Source organism: Limulus polyphemus, unplaced genomic scaffold, assembly GCF_000517525.1.
Source record: "Limulus polyphemus unplaced genomic scaffold, Limulus_polyphemus-2.1.2 Scaffold1613, whole genome shotgun sequence".
In the NCBI taxonomy this organism is placed as follows: domain Eukaryota; kingdom Metazoa; phylum Arthropoda; class Merostomata; order Xiphosura; family Limulidae; genus Limulus; species Limulus polyphemus.
In genome coordinates, this window is record NW_013667223.1 from 200325 (window position 1) to 217835 (window position 17511).

Consider the following 17511-nt stretch of genomic DNA (forward strand, 5'->3'; position numbering starts at 1 on the left):
ATTCTAACTACTTATATGGAAGAGCAAAATTAATGATTATTTCACTCATTACAACATTACCATTTCTATAGTAGCGGAATAAACTACTGCCAGTGGAAACTAATGAACTTTGGAGATAAAGTTAAATTATATCAACATCAAAATAAATTAAATGTGATAGATCAAATGCAATAAAACTTTCATTCATTCATTCACATACAATAACAGCAAGTTCTTATTTTGAACCCATAATATAGTCATCATTACACACAAGTTACATTTAAAAAAAAGCAGTTCTTCACCTGATGATGAAACAATACCATGGGTTGAAATATTATAATAATTTAAATAAGAATTTGCCTACTGTAAATGTTGTTTTTATTGCATTTTAAATTAATTACTCAGCTCAGTAGGTTTCTCACTACACTAAAACTACTAGTTAGTCCTACTAAACTTTGGGTATATTTGTGTCAGTTTTTTGCTTATGTGTGTGTGTGGGCTGGGTTCTTTATGGTAGGTGTCTGTGACTTGTTGTCGATGAATTTCAACAATAAACAGACAGCACACAATCCACTTTTTTAAAAATAATATATACAAAAAATAGTCAAACATATATACAAATATTCATTACATAGTTAATCACCACAGTTGTATCCAGAGTTTTAAATAATCAATTCTTTTTGTCAAGAGTCGACACAGACTGGTTTAATTACTTTAAAATCCAACTGACAGGATGAATTATTCTTCTCTACACTGTTATTACAATACAATCTGCAATTATTACACTTTAAAAGTTGCCACTATAAACACTTTATGGCTAAACTTACAAACACAGTCTAGATCTATTTGACTATATCTCTCACTAACTTTGTCTTACTTTCACTTTCACTAACTTACTTTTAGTAACTTGGTCACCTGTATATATATATTGCCTGACTGAGGCCTAGAACTTTCTACAAATTATGAGATATTGTGATGTAACAATACTCACTTAAAACAAGGAATAACATTCTGAAGGTTTGAGTAACATGACAGCAACTCACGACAATTGAACTACATAATAAATGATTCATAAACTTGCCATAATTACTGAAAGCTTGGTGTTTGAATAGAATCTCAGGTTTTAAAATTAAATCTTTCCTTCAGTTAACTTTAGAATACTACTTTTATGACCACTTTACAATAGGTTAACATTTTACAATTAGAAAATCTTGTTCTATTTGTTTTGCTAGTGAGAAAGCCAGTAATGTAAGGATTTTATTCTCCATGTAAAGTGGAGATAGCTTAATCTGCTCTATGATCACAATCTGGACCAAGTGATATGTCCACTTCTATCCTTATCTTGTTTGGTTCCTTTTTTAAAGTTCAGTAGCCAGCACAACATAGCTCTTTTATTCAGCATTACATTTTTTTCCTAATACTTGTTTGTTTACTTTTGTTATAAGATGGTATATGTGGGATACTAGGCTATAGAGTATTCTAGGGCTTTATTAATTTTGCTTAGAGTAATAATAAAATAGGTAGTCAAAGATCATGATGACTGTTTTGCTCTATCAAATGATGAGAAATTTGGGTTTTGGTTATTTGCCAGTCTTTGACTTTGGGACACTCTGGATATCTGAAAAATTGCATATGTTAACATTTTCTAACACTGAAAATGTATTTCCAAAAGGTGTAAGTACCCATAGATATCTCAACCTTCATTTGCCCTCTAGGTATTGGTAAATCTTATGAATGACACACCAATCATTTATACCCCTATATTTTTTGCATCACTGCAGCAACAAGTGCTGATCATGTTTCTGCCCACTGCCAATCCTATTGTGCTCTCAATACTAGTGCAGGTAGCTCCCTCTATCATTGCAGCACAATCCTCACTTACGAGAATTGGCATATATGAACCCAAATACACCAGCAACTTAGTGGCGATGAAGGGTGGGAAGTGGGTGAGAAGAGATAAGTACCTATCAGAAATACACTTTCAGTGTTAGAAAATGTTAACTTCCGAAACGGTACTACCTCAGCTCCCCCATAGCTAGAATCCCACATTGGAAAGGTGGAGGGACCAGTGAAGGTGCAAAAACAAATAATCAAGCAGAGAGTGACCACCATTAACCAAAACAGGCATGCCAATATTAAGATATGAGACACAACTGTGGGGTATAGCACTACAGTTGGGTAGAAATGAAGATAATATGTGACTAGGACTAGAGGACTGTATATGAATAGGCATAGTTTGGCCTGCCCAGGCGAAAGCATCCAGGGGAAGTGTCTTGGATTGAGAACAAGATAGCCAAGTGAGATCCACCCAGGCAAAAACATTGTGGGGAAGACCCTTGGTATACATTGGATTATGTCAAGTGCAGTCCATCTGGGTAGAAAACATCTAGTAGAAGCGCTTTGCATAATAGACACAGTGTCATGATGTGTGTATAATAGGCAGGATAACAATGACAGCCCTCTTCTCATCATGTGAGTACATATGGCTATGAGATTGTGTTATTGTACAAAACCCACTCATGAGGAAACCTCCACAGTCCACCACTCCAGTGACTAGGAACTAGAAGTGGCAAGGACCCCCTGCTGCACCAGAAGAAAGAGAGGGGGAGGTGCATTGGGGTCCAGAGGAAAGACCCACCTATTTTGAAGAGCAGAGAGACCTGGATTGTAAAAATGATGGGTCAGTAAGGATGGGCAAAAATCCCTATCTGCTTTACTCAGGAAGTCCATGAGTGATGGTCCTCAGGAGATATATATAGATATAGATACACCACCAGAAAAGTATCTGGTGGTCTTACAGAAACACCCATCACCACAGTGAATGTTAGAAAGAAGTAGAGTAAGTGGTAGTATAAAACAATTCAGGTGGGATCCAGAAATGCAAAGGAAATGGTTTCTGAAATGGTAAAACAAAATGCATAAGCAAAACCAAAATGTCAACTTACTCCAGTTAAAGGAAAACAGATGTGTGAAGAATCGCCACAGGCAGAAGAAGATACCAGACCAAGGAGAATACAGTGATATTGTGCAAATAATGTGTAATTAACATATTAGGAGTTGTCCACATTCCCGCTTGTACAATCTCCTCCAAAGGACAGTGGATCCGAGCAGTTAAAGACGTGTAACATGGCGTATTAAACAGTTGACAACCTTCCATTGACAAGTCTAGACAGGTGAGTTGCTGAATCCAGCCAGTAAAGGTAACAGGAAAAAGACCCTAGAGGAGAAGGATCTATGAAAATTGGAGAAGCAAAAAGTGTATGACAGAGCAGCATGATAACTAGAAACAATGAACACAGACAAACCTTGATCAAATAACCAGGTAAAGAACCTGGACATGTGAGAAACTGAAGGACAGAATCCCTGGTGAATAGACCACTGGAAAAAGGTAGACCAACGATACATGGATAATGAACAAGGGTGTAGGGATTGGATAAGCAAAGAAGCTACATGGGTAGTGAGTCCCTGAGAGGAGGCAATGGACCAGACAAAAGCCACGAGTGAAGACAGTGTTTGGTGACATCTGGATGAAACATGGTCAATGGAGGTAAAGGAAGGGGTTGCTTTTCCAATAAAGACCAGAGTAGAGAAAACCACAACTGAGCAGGTCAATACGGAGGAGCAATTAGTAATACATGGTATGGAGTGTTCTGTATGAGAGAAAGAACCCTGAAGAGGAGTCTGATCAGAGGGTAAGCATAGACATGAAGGCCCCCTCCAATTCTGACTGAACACATCTACCCCAGAGCTGAGAAGTACAGGACAAGAGGCCAAAAGGAAGGAAGTTTGACATTACAATGGGTTGCAAACACATTGATATGAGGCATACCCAGGTGAGAACACACACACTGAAAACCGCTGGATGAAGGGATCACTCCACAGGAAGAACTTGGTTGGGGTGGGATAGATGGTCTGCAACCAGATTCATAACACCAAGAACATGACACGGCAAGAGTGTGATGTTGTACCTGTGACCCAGTATAAGAGGTCAAGTGTGAAAAAACAGGTTCCTGGACTTGGTACCCCCTTGTTCGGAGATATAACTGACAACAGTTGAATTATTGGAATGAACCATAAACACCCACTCTTTTAAAAGTGGGAGGAAATGAGTGAGAGCCCGACAAACCGCCAACAGCTCCAAGTGGTTGATATGGTAAGTAGAATGTCTAGATGGACCACTGACCCAAAATCTTCCGAGAGTTGATGGAAGTCCCCAACCAACCAAAGAAGCATCTGTGAAAAAATGTGAGTTGGTATTAGGTGGAGGAAGAGGAAACCCCACCACGATAAGAGCCACCAAATAAAGTTGGCTTTGATCCCTGGGGGAAGGGTAATAGGATGATCCAGAGGATTGTGGGAGAAGTTCCACTGGTCGAGAAGTGTCCACTGAAGGGAACACATGTGTGCTCGACCCAAGGGAATGAGAGCTCCCAGGGAGGCCCACATCTGCAAAAGAGAGATAACCTCTTGAGCAGGAAGAGAAGGTGAAGACAGAGCCCGAGTGACTGTTCATTCCATATCCAGAAACCAAAGTGGAGAAGGCTAAACCTGACCAAGATGGAAATTAAAAAGGACCCCCAAATAAATGAGGTATTGAGTGGGAGTGAGACACCTTGATGAGAAATCCCACTCAAGCAGACTCCCGAAAAAGGAAGCAGATGTGAGTGGCAGATTGGGCTCAGGAAGAGGTGTGCAGGAGCCAGTCATCCATGTAATGATGAGTCCAAATACCCAACAAATGAAGATAATGTGCAAAAGCATGGACAACCCAAAAGAACAGATAAGGAGCTGAGGCAAGACCAAATGGTAGTGCATGGAACTGGAACACATCCTTCCCATGGATGATCTGAAGATAATGCCGTGACTCCTGGGCAATAGGGACATGAAAGTAAGCATCTGTCATGTCGAATTTGGTCATCCAAAGATTTGTGGAAAAAACCCACTGAAGAATTGAGATGTGTCCAGAAAGGCAATCAACTGGGATACATCGATAATAGGTCTCCAATCTCCTGTCTTTTTTGGGGATAACAAACAAATGGGAGTAAAAACCCGAATGAACAGGCAACACACGTTCTAAAGCCCCCTTGTGAAGAAGATCAAGAACTGACTCCACCAGATGACTGGACAAGACACGATCCCAAGGAGGAGGAAGAGAAACTGGGAAACGGAAGAGGGGAGGAGGGGACTGGAACTGAATACATAGACCCTCTGACAGAACCTGTAACACCTATGGATCCACTGAGATGAGTTTCCAGATAGCAGAAAAGGGTTGTAACCTGGGCCCCACCTACTCGTGGAAAGATATCCCATTACCAATAACAGTGAGGCAGAGAGGAATGGGCATAAGGAAGGGAATGTCGGGAGTAGGGAAGAGGAGAGGGCTAAAAAGAAGGAGCACAGGGCACTTGAACAGGCAAAGACTGAACAGAATCAGTAGGGCGAGACAAACAAGAAGCAGGGAGGACAAAGAAGAATGCAATCTCGCCACATTAACCCCAGACTCCAAAGACTCGGGAAGACCCCCAAAGACTGCTTCACTCAGAAACAGGGCTTGATGATGTTCCCTTAATGATGAAAAGAGGAGATGCACCCCCACAAGGAACACATCCCTCCTGAGTAAATCCCAACAAGACAAAATTCAAGTGGTGAAGGACAAGGCTGAAGCCGACACTAATATTATTTCTTTGTAGTTTCCATCACTACATAATACTTAAATCCAGGTAATAGTTGAAATCATTTGAGAGAAATCTTAAACACAGCTTAATTACAATACAGTTCTGGAATGTAATGTCATTCAAAATATCTGTACTAACATCAGTTAATAGTGTTCATGAAATATTCATTCTAAAGTACAATGGGTATGCAAAGAACATAACAACTTCATTGGAAGTGATTTTTATTTCCATTTTTAGCTCAACTACTAACAACTTACATATTTATTATTCTTATAAATTTATTTCTAGTTCTCTAAGCAGTTCAATAAAAAAATATTCGATTTTCATAGTTTTTCATTTTCATACAAATATTGAGGTGAAACCAAAAAAAAAAATTAGCTTTAAATACAGGATTTTCACAGTGACTAAATGTGAAACACTGAAAATCAAGATGTGATTGTCACATGTAATGTAAAATGTAGAGAGCAAAACTATTAAGAATTATGTAAAAAACATAATTATAAAATTAATAAAAGTTTATAAATTTATACTTTAATAATCGCTTCTTACGTGAAATGTTACAACATTGGTGCCAAAGTGAAGGATCTTATTCAAATAAACTTCAAGATATAATTTTTCTGTCACTTCTATCGACAGGTGAATATCTTCTAGTTTAGAGTCATACCATTCTTTGTTTTCTGGAAGAGAACACAATATCATGTAAAATAAGTAACAGATAAAGAGAAAATTGCTCTCTTTAGAAATAAAGAAAAGAGCAATTCTTGACAAAAATACATTAGAAATACTCATACATAGAACACATTTAGTTAGATCAACACAGACAGGATCATTTCCCTGTTTTCAACTTCCATGCTGTTTTTCTAACCAAAACTTAACAAAAATATATACTCCCTATTGACAAGGGGATCAATGTGTATCTGTCACAAAATCCCATTATCTTTAAATTTATATATTTAACCAGCTACCAAGAAATAAAGTGGAAAATTTATTAGCATACATGCTAGGAAGTTTGTTTGTTTGTAAGCACAAAGCTACACAATGGGCTATCTGTGCTCTGCCCACCACGGGTATTGAAACCTGGATTCTAGCATTGTAAGTCCGCAGACATACCACTGTGCCACTGCAGGGCACTAGGAAGTTGTAGACTCTCCACATTCAAAGCAAATAGACTTACATTACTAAAGAATACCCTCTTGTGTAATTTTAACGATGCTGACTCAATAATAATAAAATACAAAATGTAAACAACTCAGAACTAACAGAAACTCTCTTACTTAGAAGAGTGTAAAGCAATAAAGACAAAAATGTAGAATTAAAGGGCATTGTAATCATAAAGATTAGGCAAGAAGGACAGAATACAAAAATTTAGAAAACATCTGTACATAAAATATAGAAATAACTATTGCATAATTTGGAATAGGCTATTCAAAGATATATAATGCTTTACACTGATGATGTAATTTACCAAAACCTTGCTTCAAAATGATCACAACAGCACCTAGACAGAATAGATACATTTCTTCTCTGCTGTTTCATATTATCTAAACAGTTGCAGACTGTGTAAGTAATACATATTTATGAATAATCACAAAAGAAGCACCTTCTACAATTCTGAACAGAGTAAAAAAAATTCATGAAATCTTATATTCATATAAGAATTGCACAAGCTCAATATAACATATTTTATTTTTCTCTATACTTTTGTGTGTGGTATTCTCATATTTTCCTGAGTTCCCTAAGAATAGCCTTTAGAATCCTCAAAATAACAGGAGGATTCAACAGATTCTGATGAAAAAGCAGTGCCTATATTTGCTCTGCCTTTGACAGAATTTTTACACAAAAGAAAGAGACTGGAAACAAGATTTAATCAATCACAACCTTTATTTCAAGTAAAGTCAAGTTTAATACTTGAACATATGCATGCTTGTTTAATTAGAGAAAGAGAGAGAGCTTTATTTGTGCTCTCTCACTGGTATATTTCTAGCTTACATATGCATGCAGTTGGATCAAGTTTTGCTAAAGCTGTTTGTTTAGAAAGCAGTAATGAAACAATCTGGTGAGATTTCCATGTTAATGAAAATTTCTCAAAAGAAAGCAAAAGGTGCCATACTCTATAGTCTAATAACACAAGCCTGCAAATCTAAACTCCATAAAAGTTGTTTTGGTTTTAATAACCGACTTTCCATAATTCAGCTAAGCAGATTTGGAAAATAATATTCATTTTTTCTATCACCTAAAGATCTTTTTACAAATGGGGAAGAAAACAAAAACTCTTACTTAGATGAAATTATTATTTCGTTTACCACAATAAACCTTTTTTATTAAAATGTTTTTGAACAAAAATAGAAACAAATTGAAGAAAAGGGAAGAACATTGATGTGAAAAGAAAATGCATCTCATTCATCCTGATTTTTTGTGTGAAATCTACGTCTTTTAGTATCAAATTTAGAATTTAGTTACATGTTAATCCTAAACCAAAGTGAAATTCTCAAAAACAAAAGTAGAGTTACTTGGCTTGGTGAAGTGGACTTATTTTTTGAAAATAAAAAAATCTACCTGTAAATGTAAAAAATGACAAAGCAGCTTAAGTATGTCCTGGTACTAGTACCACCTTAAAAAATAAATTCCTGCAGAATTTATATCTAAACTTTATACATGAAAATGTGTCATACACAGAAGACAACTGCACTGTTCAAAATTTAGAAACAACAAAATATTTATTCACTTACCAGTAACCCTTTTTAACAATACTGTGTAATGTATACACTTTTCTAAACTTGTTACTCCAAACAGTTAAGTATTGTTTTACATGTTCACCACAATGTTGAGGCCTTATATGGTGTACCTGCTGCTACAAATACAACATACACACACACACACAGTAAAACAATGCAGAAAAGAACATTTATAATTTAAAATTACAGAAACTAAGAAACATAACAAATTATTTACTATAAAATAGGAACTTAACTTAAATCACATAATGCTTAAATCCTCACTTAAAAAAAAATAATTTAACATCAGTCTGTTAAGTTTTAATGACTAGTTCTCAAAAAAAAGTCAACAGTTAACAACGTTAAATATTGCAGCTAAGCAAGGTTAATAAGTTAACATTCTTTGGATCCAATGAGGTTTGCCTGGCATTCAAAATATAACCTGCACTACCAAACAACCTTTCTGCAGAGGTGCTGGTCGCTGGAATTGCCAGATACTGCAAATATACTAAATTGTGTGTACAAATGGGCATTATCTGCTTAGAATCTCAGAGGGTTGTCTTGTAGATGTACAGAGTGAGTGGCTGTGTATCTATTCACTCGCTCTTCAGCAATCATTTCAGGAGATTTCTGTACTGTGGACACATTCTTATTCTTGTAAACAGATGTCAGCAGCTTTAAGTCAACAGTGGTCTTTTCTTTGTTGTCAGTTCTTTAACTTCTTGGGCACTGAAACTAACTGAAGGTGTCACTTCCCCAGTGAACTGACTTTGCTCATTTCCCTTGACCAGCTGAGTATTTGGTGTCAACAGTTGAATAACTTCATCCTTTAACAAATTACACACTTTCCTTTTCTCATATTCATTTAAGAATGTCATATCTTTAAGTTTGGCATCCAGAAAGTATGCTTTCACAAAAATATCAACAGTGGCAGGTGATGTATATCTATTTTCAAGATCCTCAAGCATTGCTTGTTTAATCTGCAATATCACTCCTGATTTACACTTTTCCAGACAATTTAGTATTATTTTGCTTGTTCTTAAGTTTGTTTATGATAATTTTGGAGCCTTAAGTGCTGTAATTATAACTATATAGCTACTCAAATACTATGTAGCCAGGGAAATCAAATAATTGTCAATAATATTTATTAGGCAACTACATACTTAGCCAAAGTAAAAACCTAATATTTTGAATATTCTTTAAATAGCCTAAATTTAAGGTAAAACAAAATAAAAATTCGAATAACATCAATTATTCTGTAAAATAAGACTCGATAGTAATAGTCATAACTTTATCTCACAAAGTTTAAATACCAAAAGTTCAGTGTTCCAGGCATGTCAGTGCTTTTCACAACTTCTGACAGAAAACAAATTCAGGAAAGTAAGAGTTATGGTGTTACAAACATAACACACAAACAAGGTAAAAATTTTTTTTCATAGATTATATGACCCTAATGAGTAAAGTTACACAAATTTTAAATTTTAATGCAATGTAAGAAACAGATTTTACAATTTACATCTTATCAGGGATGGTTTTTTTAGGGGTGTCAACTAGACTTTCACTAGTTATACTTATAAGTTTACATTAATGTCATTGTAGTAATGTTAAATATGAAGCAGGGTCTAGACAATGAGAAGAAGAGCATTACCTATGGAAGCCCCAACAGCAGGTCCTTCAATACAATAGTGAATTTGCAGTGCACCATTGTGGCCAGTGATGGATCTTTCAGATCTTGCAAGTACCTTTTGAGTCAACACACCTCTTCTTCTAATTTTAATGGAGCCTCTCTACATTTCATCAAATTATCCTCTTTACCAGTTATAAAGTGCCAAGGCCTTCGTTCACTTGGCTGCCTGCTCTTGGTTTAGACGCTTGAGAATTTAGATCTGCTGTAACATAAGATGCTTTGGTATTCTGGTTGAAGGCATGGAGGATAGTTCTACTTTCTCTTGTGGAAAGGTACTTATTGTTATTCAGCATCAAAATGGAGGCCCCTTGTCAATGGTGGTGTCCAAACTGCTGTTGTTACTCCAGGGTGACTGAACTGCTGAAGATGATGTTGTCATGCTTTCCTGACATTTTGATCCTTCCTTCTTCTTGAGCAATTTTAGCTCTAGGAAAGCCCTTCATGGTCAGGAGATGTGATGATCAGCACCAAGGTTAAGGAACAAATAATGTTGTTTGTGTTGTTCTATGCTCCATCTTCTCAGGGTGCACTTCGTCCTCAGATAATACTCAAACCTTGGACTTCATTTTGGGTATCGGTTTTACAGTTATGGCTGCAGGGAGGCTGGTCATCAGTTTGTCCAATCTGGGCAACATATTCAGCTCAGATGGCATCTTTGTTTCTAGTCCCATGACAGGTGGTTCTGCGACTTCAGGAACTTTGGGGTGAGCTTGGTGATGCCTCTGTCTGATGCATTGCCTAACAATGCATCTCCATCCTTAAACTTTGTGTCAGTTTTTATGTATGCGTGGGCTGGATTGATTACAGTAGGTGTTTGCGACTTGTTAGCAATAAATTTCAATAATAAACAAAGAGCACACAGTCCACAAGTTTTAAAATAATATATACTAAACTAAGTTAAATGTATATACCAATGTTTGTTACACAGTTAATTACCACAGTTGAATCCAGAGCTTTAAATAATCGTATCTTTTCATCAAAGTACACACAGGTTGGTTTAGTTACATTAGAACACAATTGGCGAGAAAAATTCTTCTCTACTGTGTTTTTACAATCTAATCTACAATAATTAAACTTAAAAAACAAACAAAAACTCTACTATACACTCTTCATGGATAAACTCACAAACACAGATTTACTGAAAGACTGCCAAATTTCTTGAAGATATACGCACCATATTAAAAGTTAGTAGTATTAAACCTATAAAGACTTTAAATGAGTACAAAGAGATAACATGGTCTGCTAAATTGACTGATCCCATAGTGAGGGAGTTAATCATGGTGATTGCACTTCCTTCTTGTAGTGAATCTGATGTGTTGTTTCGATTCTGTTTCTTGTGGCAGCATGATCCATGTTGATAACCATTCTTTTCTTGTTTCTTGCCAACTCCATCTTTGTAGGTAGCTCCAGCTGCTTTATGTTGAGATTTCTGTTGTTGCTTGTTGGTTACAGACTTGCACTCATTCAGAATGTGCCTCATAGTATCTCTTCTCCTTTCTGTCTGTTGACTTATTTGCACCCTTGGTGGCATCCTGCTTCTGGTCAGCCACCCCTGGTTTCAACTTTAACTAGTTATTCTTGGACTCCCAAATTATACTCCAACCATGGGCTTCCATATATTGTTCTGCCACCTTGATCATCTCATTCATGTATTATTAGATCTGCCAGTCCTTCAAAACTATCTTCACGCTTGGCCATGTAAGTCCAGCTTGTGAAGTATCACTGCAGACATGCCACAAACTGAAATAATTTCTCCAGTGTCAGGTTTGACTTCTTTGAATCTCCAGCAAAATCCTTCCTCAGTAAGTTCATAATATTTCAGCTACACCACTTTTAACTTGTCATAGACTGTGGCATCTTCTGACATCATGCCAGCATACATTTTTAGGCCTTTTCCTGTGAGTATGGGTCTGAGACAAACTGTCCAGTCGTCTTTGTCCCAGTTCTGACTTTAGACAAATCTTTCATACCTCTCCAGGAAAGCATCCATGTCATCTTTCTGTTCATCAAATTTGGGGAGCTTGGATTGGCTGACCCTGGCCCCATTGTCATCCTTGGGCTTTCATCTTTCTGTTGGCTGAGCTTGGCAATCTCAATTTGTGCTCATATTCTCTATTTCCAGTCTCTCCTTCTCTCATAATTTGTACTCTTATTCTCTCTCTCTATTTTTAGTTTCTCGTTTCCTTTTCTTCTTTATATTATTGTGCTCTTATTCTCTCTATTTGCAGTCTGTCCTTTCTATCCTTTTCTTCCTTCTCAATTTGCATTACTATTTTCTCTTCCTCTTTTCTCTGTTGATGCTCTTTTCTCTCCAGGCCTTGTTGTTGTTTAATAAAATTTTATAGATCAACATTTTTGAACCATAGTCACTCACCTATCCACTTATCAAAGTCAGTCGACATGGTTATATAGTGTGGTTGTGACTTCTACAATATTTTTCAACCAATACAGCCACGTATATATATAGGCCTACTGTACCTGCTGTTGCTTATGTCTATTGCTGTTCACCACTGTAGAATTCTGGCTGGCTTAGCAGTCTTCAGGATTTTAGATATGTGAGGGCCAGATTCTTTACAGTAGGTGTCAGCGACTTGTTGGCAATAAATTCCAACAATAAACAAACAGCAAAGTGCAATTGTTTTAAAAATAATATACATTAAAACAAGTCAAATGTATATACAAATGTTCATTACATGGTTAATCACTACAGTTATATCCTGAGCTTTAAATATTTGTTTCTTCTTATCAAAGTCTGCACAGTCTGGTTCAGTTACAAGATAAATTATTCTTCTATGCTCTGTTATTACAATACAATCGGTGATAAGTTCACTTAGGTTACACTGCTGCTTACCATAGTTGTATCCAGAGTTTTAAATAATTGTCTCTTTTCGTCAAACATCCACACAGGTTTGTTCAATGACTTTAGAACACAGTTTCACAAGACAAGTTATTAATCTCTACTCTGTTGTTACAATACAACCTGTGACAATTTCATTTAAAAACAAAACGCCATTATATGCTCTTTACAGCTAAACTCACAAAAGATGTACGAGAAAAATTTGGCTGAAAATGTAAAAATTAACAGTTAGGATTTTTTTAAATACATTAAGGGGAAACAAAATGTTAGGATAGGGATATGACCCTTGAGGAATGATAAAGGAAAGCTAGTATATGATGATTATGAGATGGCTGGGTTATTAAATTTTGCTTTTTCTTTGGTTTTTAATAATGAAGATTTAAGCAGTATTCTACATCTTAAACAGTTGATAAATGGAAGCGAGATCAAACAAGATGACTGCATTAATTCTAAGCTGGTTAAGAAAAAATTGGGAAGTTTAAAAAACGATTATGCTCCTGGGCCAAATAATATTTCCCCCAAGGGTTTTAAATGAGGTTAAAGATTGGATATGTGAGCTACATGCTACTATTTTTTTTTGTCAACCCTTGAATAGTGAGTAGATACCAGAGGATTGGAAGTTAGTCAATGTAACTCCTCTTTTCAAGGGAGGTGATAAAAATTATCCAAGTAATTATAGACCCATTAGTCTTACATCAGTTGTGGGAACGTTCTGGAAAGTCTGTTAAAAGATGCTTTGCAAAATCATTTTACAAAGTTAAGAATTTTATTGGATACTCAACATGGTTTCACTATAGGAAAATCTTGCTGTACAACTCTTTTGACATTCTTTGAAAAGGTTACTGCTTATGTAGATGAGGGTAAAGGTTTAGATTTGGCATATCTGGGTTTTCAAAACTATTTTTTGACAAGGTGCCACATAAAGAATTTATTTATTTCTAAATTATCTCTATAGGTGTGGAGGATAAGTTAGCAAATTGGATAGAAGAGTGGCTGGATGGAAGAAAGCATAGGGTTGTTACAAATGGAGTTCAGTCAAACTGGATTAATGTCACAAGTGGAGTACCTCAAGATTCAGTCTTCGGACCTTTGCTGTTTTTGATTTACATCAATGGAACTACAAAATGTATGATTTATACACAGTTACATAAATAAACCTGTGGTAAACTATCGTTTCTAATTCTAAGTTTAAAACTTGCATTAAACTTAAACAGAAACACTTCATATCTAACACTGTCAAGATAAAAGATAGGCCACCCTCAATGGTTTTGGACATGAATAAATATTCCAGCACATTCTCAAAGTTGCCAAAAAAACTAAGTCTAAACATACTCACTGCCCATGATTTCAGATAGCACTTCAGCTTTCTAAAGCAACATAGAGAGAATGATCTGCAACTAGCAAGTTGTAATATATTAGTGAAGAGCCTGTACAGGACATAGAAGTCTATCTGAATCAGGTCAAGGATAAAGGTTCCTAATGGAAAGAAGGAAAATCAGCGAAAATGAGGAGTTTTCCCACGAGCTGCCAAAGTTTGGGGGAGGAAAGAACGATCCAGAGAGGTAAACACCTTATGGTATTTGGAAAAATGAAAGGTGTGGGACAAAGCTGCCTGATAACCTAAGATTGAGGAGACAGAAGACCTCCATTTGAAAAGATAAGTGATGAAGTCTGCAATACGAGAAACAGTGGGTTGAGCAGGGGAAAACCCTCGACCCAGAGAGCAATGGTGGAAAATGTTCCATTTACATGATAAACTTTCATGGAGAAGGGTGAATGGAATGAGCCAGAAAAGATGCTACCCATCAAGACAAGCCAGATCCCCTTGCCAAGAACCGAATAAAAGCCATGCATGAAAATGGAGTACAGGAAGGGCTGGATGAAGTACCGGTGACCAAGGTTGATGAAGAAGGAATGGAGTCAGAGGAAAAGGTAACAGAGGGGTAAGATGGAGCTAAAGAAGCCATGAAAACCATGGCCAAGCTGGCCAATAAGGAGCAATCAGAAGAACTTGACACAAAATGGCATGGATGACCAAAATCACCTGATGAAGGGGATGATAGTTATATAGGTGTTTGTTGGTCCAGTCCTGGTTGAAAGCATCGATAACCAGAGTAAGAGGATGAGGGACTGGAGACCAAAACAAAAGCAATTTGTGGTTTAGGGATGTGGCAAAAGCATCAATGAGAGGAGTACCCCAATGAAGGTAAAGCCACTGGAAAACAAGAGGATAAAGAGACCACTCTCTCAGATAGACTTTGTCTGGTTGGAAAAGCCAGTCCAAGACAAGATTGAAAGCACCCAGAACGTGACACACAATGATACGAATATCTAGTGTGTTTGTCCAAAAAAGGAAATCCAACATATGAATAAGAAGGATCAAGAATGGGTGCTGCCCTGGTGATTGATATAAGCAACCACTGTAGAATTGTTGGAATGGATCATTGCCAGATGATTTCTAACCAGTTGGAGAAAATGAACTAAAGCACAACATAATGTGAGAGGATCCAGAATGTTGATATAATAAGACCAATACTCCAAAGCTTCCTGTTGATTGACCCACGTCCCCATCCCTTAAAGGTTGCATCTGTGAAAATGTGTAAATCTGGATGAAGAGGAAGAAGCAGGACAGCCAGCAACATGTAAGTCTTGTCCAACCATCAATGCAGATCATGACCAGGGTAGGAGGAAGAGTAAAAGAGCCATCAAAGGATCCCTCATGAGATTGCAATGGTCGGGAAGAGCCCACATATGATCCTGATCTAGGGTAATAAGGGCTGCCATAGAAGACTACATCCCCAAAAGTGATAGAGCCTCACAAACTGTAATAGAGGGAGCAGTAGGAGCATGGAAAACTTAAAGCCCCATAAATGAAGTAGAAGAGAAGGTTGGGACTGACTGAGATGGGTGTTGAAAGAACACCCAAATGGACAAGATATTGCATAGGTTGCAGGAATGACTTCTCCAACATGATTAACCAGCCCACTCGAGCCACCTCCAGGAGCAGCTGTTCAGTGTGACGGGTAAACTCCTGTTGATAAAGAACTAACAGTAGCAAGTTGTTCATATAATGATAAAAGCTCAACCTGGGAGCATGTAAGAGACAAGTGAATGCTCTGACCACCAGTCAAAAACATACAGGGCCGAACCAAGCACAAAGGGCAGTGCATGAAACTGATAAATCACCCCATGGTGAACAAACCAAAGATAGTGTCATGACTGACAAGATATCAGGATATGTAAATAAGCAATCACAATGTCTATCTTGTTCATCCATAAACCTGGAGAAAAAGCTACCTGGGGGTGAGAAACGACTCCATGAAGAAATGGGGCAGATTGAGAAATTGATTGAGGCCGGACAAATCTATTACAGGCCGCCAGTCTCCGTTTTTCTTGGAGGTAACAAACAGCCTGGAATAAAAGAATGGAGAAAGATGATGAACAGGTTCGATGGCCTGTTGAGATAAAAGAACTTGTACCACCTCTGACAGATGTTGGCTGGTGGTATGATCCCAATGCAAGGGGAAGGAAACAGGTACCAGGGAGGGAGAGATTGTAGAACAAGTCCCTCTGATAAAACCCGAATAACCTATGGATGTGTGGTGAAATATCACCAAAGTGGAATAAATTCATACAATCAAACTACCACCAAACCAGAACCCACTGGTACTGTTCACGACGTGCCCATCTACACTACATAATACATTGAGATGCGAAACACCTGGAAAGAGGAACAGGTAAAGGCTGAAAAGGACTAGGAGAGGAAACAGAATAGGGGCTTGTCTTTGATCTGACTGTGACATACGTGATACCAAAGAGGAAAAGGTAGAGTGTTGATGCACAGACTCCACATGATTACAAAGTCTCAGGTACATGATCATAAACATACTACAGAAGAAAAGGAGCTATACATAAATCCCTGAGATATGGGGGCAGAAAACTAACCTAGGACAAGGCCGCATCTCGACCCAGAAGATCCCAACAGAGAAACTTTATGGATGGCTTGGTTTTCCACTGGGTCACAATGTTGGTAATGCTCATCAGTGACTGTGTACCAATATCAAAGCTTTGTTTTACACTGATGTTCAAAGTCATTGAGGGCTGTATTGTCTAAACTAAAATTCAGGCACTACATTGCCTATTCAGAGTTCATCAGTTCTAAGTAGGAGGTGAGATCTGCTTTGTCTTTCTCACAGGTGCCTGTGATTTCTACATAAGCCTCCTTACCTTTGACTCTCAGCCTGTACCAGCTGAGAGTTACCTTTTGGTCTATAATGACTCTTGGTGGAGTGAGTTTGTGTAGGAGCCCAAACACTCAGACAAGTGCTAGATCTGTGCTCATGGATTGTAAAATGGTGAGGTACCTTTGGTATCTCACAAAATGACTCAGCATGATTCTAGGTTCCTGTGTGACCTGTGGTTACCCTATCAGTAGGTCTTCTTGCTTGAAGAGACTCAAAACTCTCATATAGTTCATAAACTTAAACAGTTTTTCTCATGCCTTTTCCTTTTCTTTTGAAACTGACTCTATCTGTTCTTAAGATATTTTGGATATTAAAAGAGAGGGATATTCCAAGAGTATGTTTAAAACAATATATA

General features: G+C 37.3%; 1 protein-coding gene across 2 annotated transcripts in view; it reads right to left on the bottom strand.

Annotated features, from left to right (window-relative positions):
• The window catches only part of LOC111086989 (cation channel sperm-associated protein subunit gamma 2-like), a 100323-nt gene that overhangs the window by 55863 nt on the left and 26949 nt on the right, over window positions 1–17511 (bottom strand). Inside the window, exon 2 of one of the 2 annotated variants that reach the window (XM_022391993.1) lies at window positions 6204–6331. The exons of the other annotated variant lie outside the window; for it this stretch is intronic. Coding sequence (XP_022247701.1) covers window positions 6204–6331 — 128 coding nt within the window. The remainder of the gene's footprint in view (window positions 1–6203; window positions 6332–17511) is intronic. 2 annotated transcript variants of the gene reach the window in all.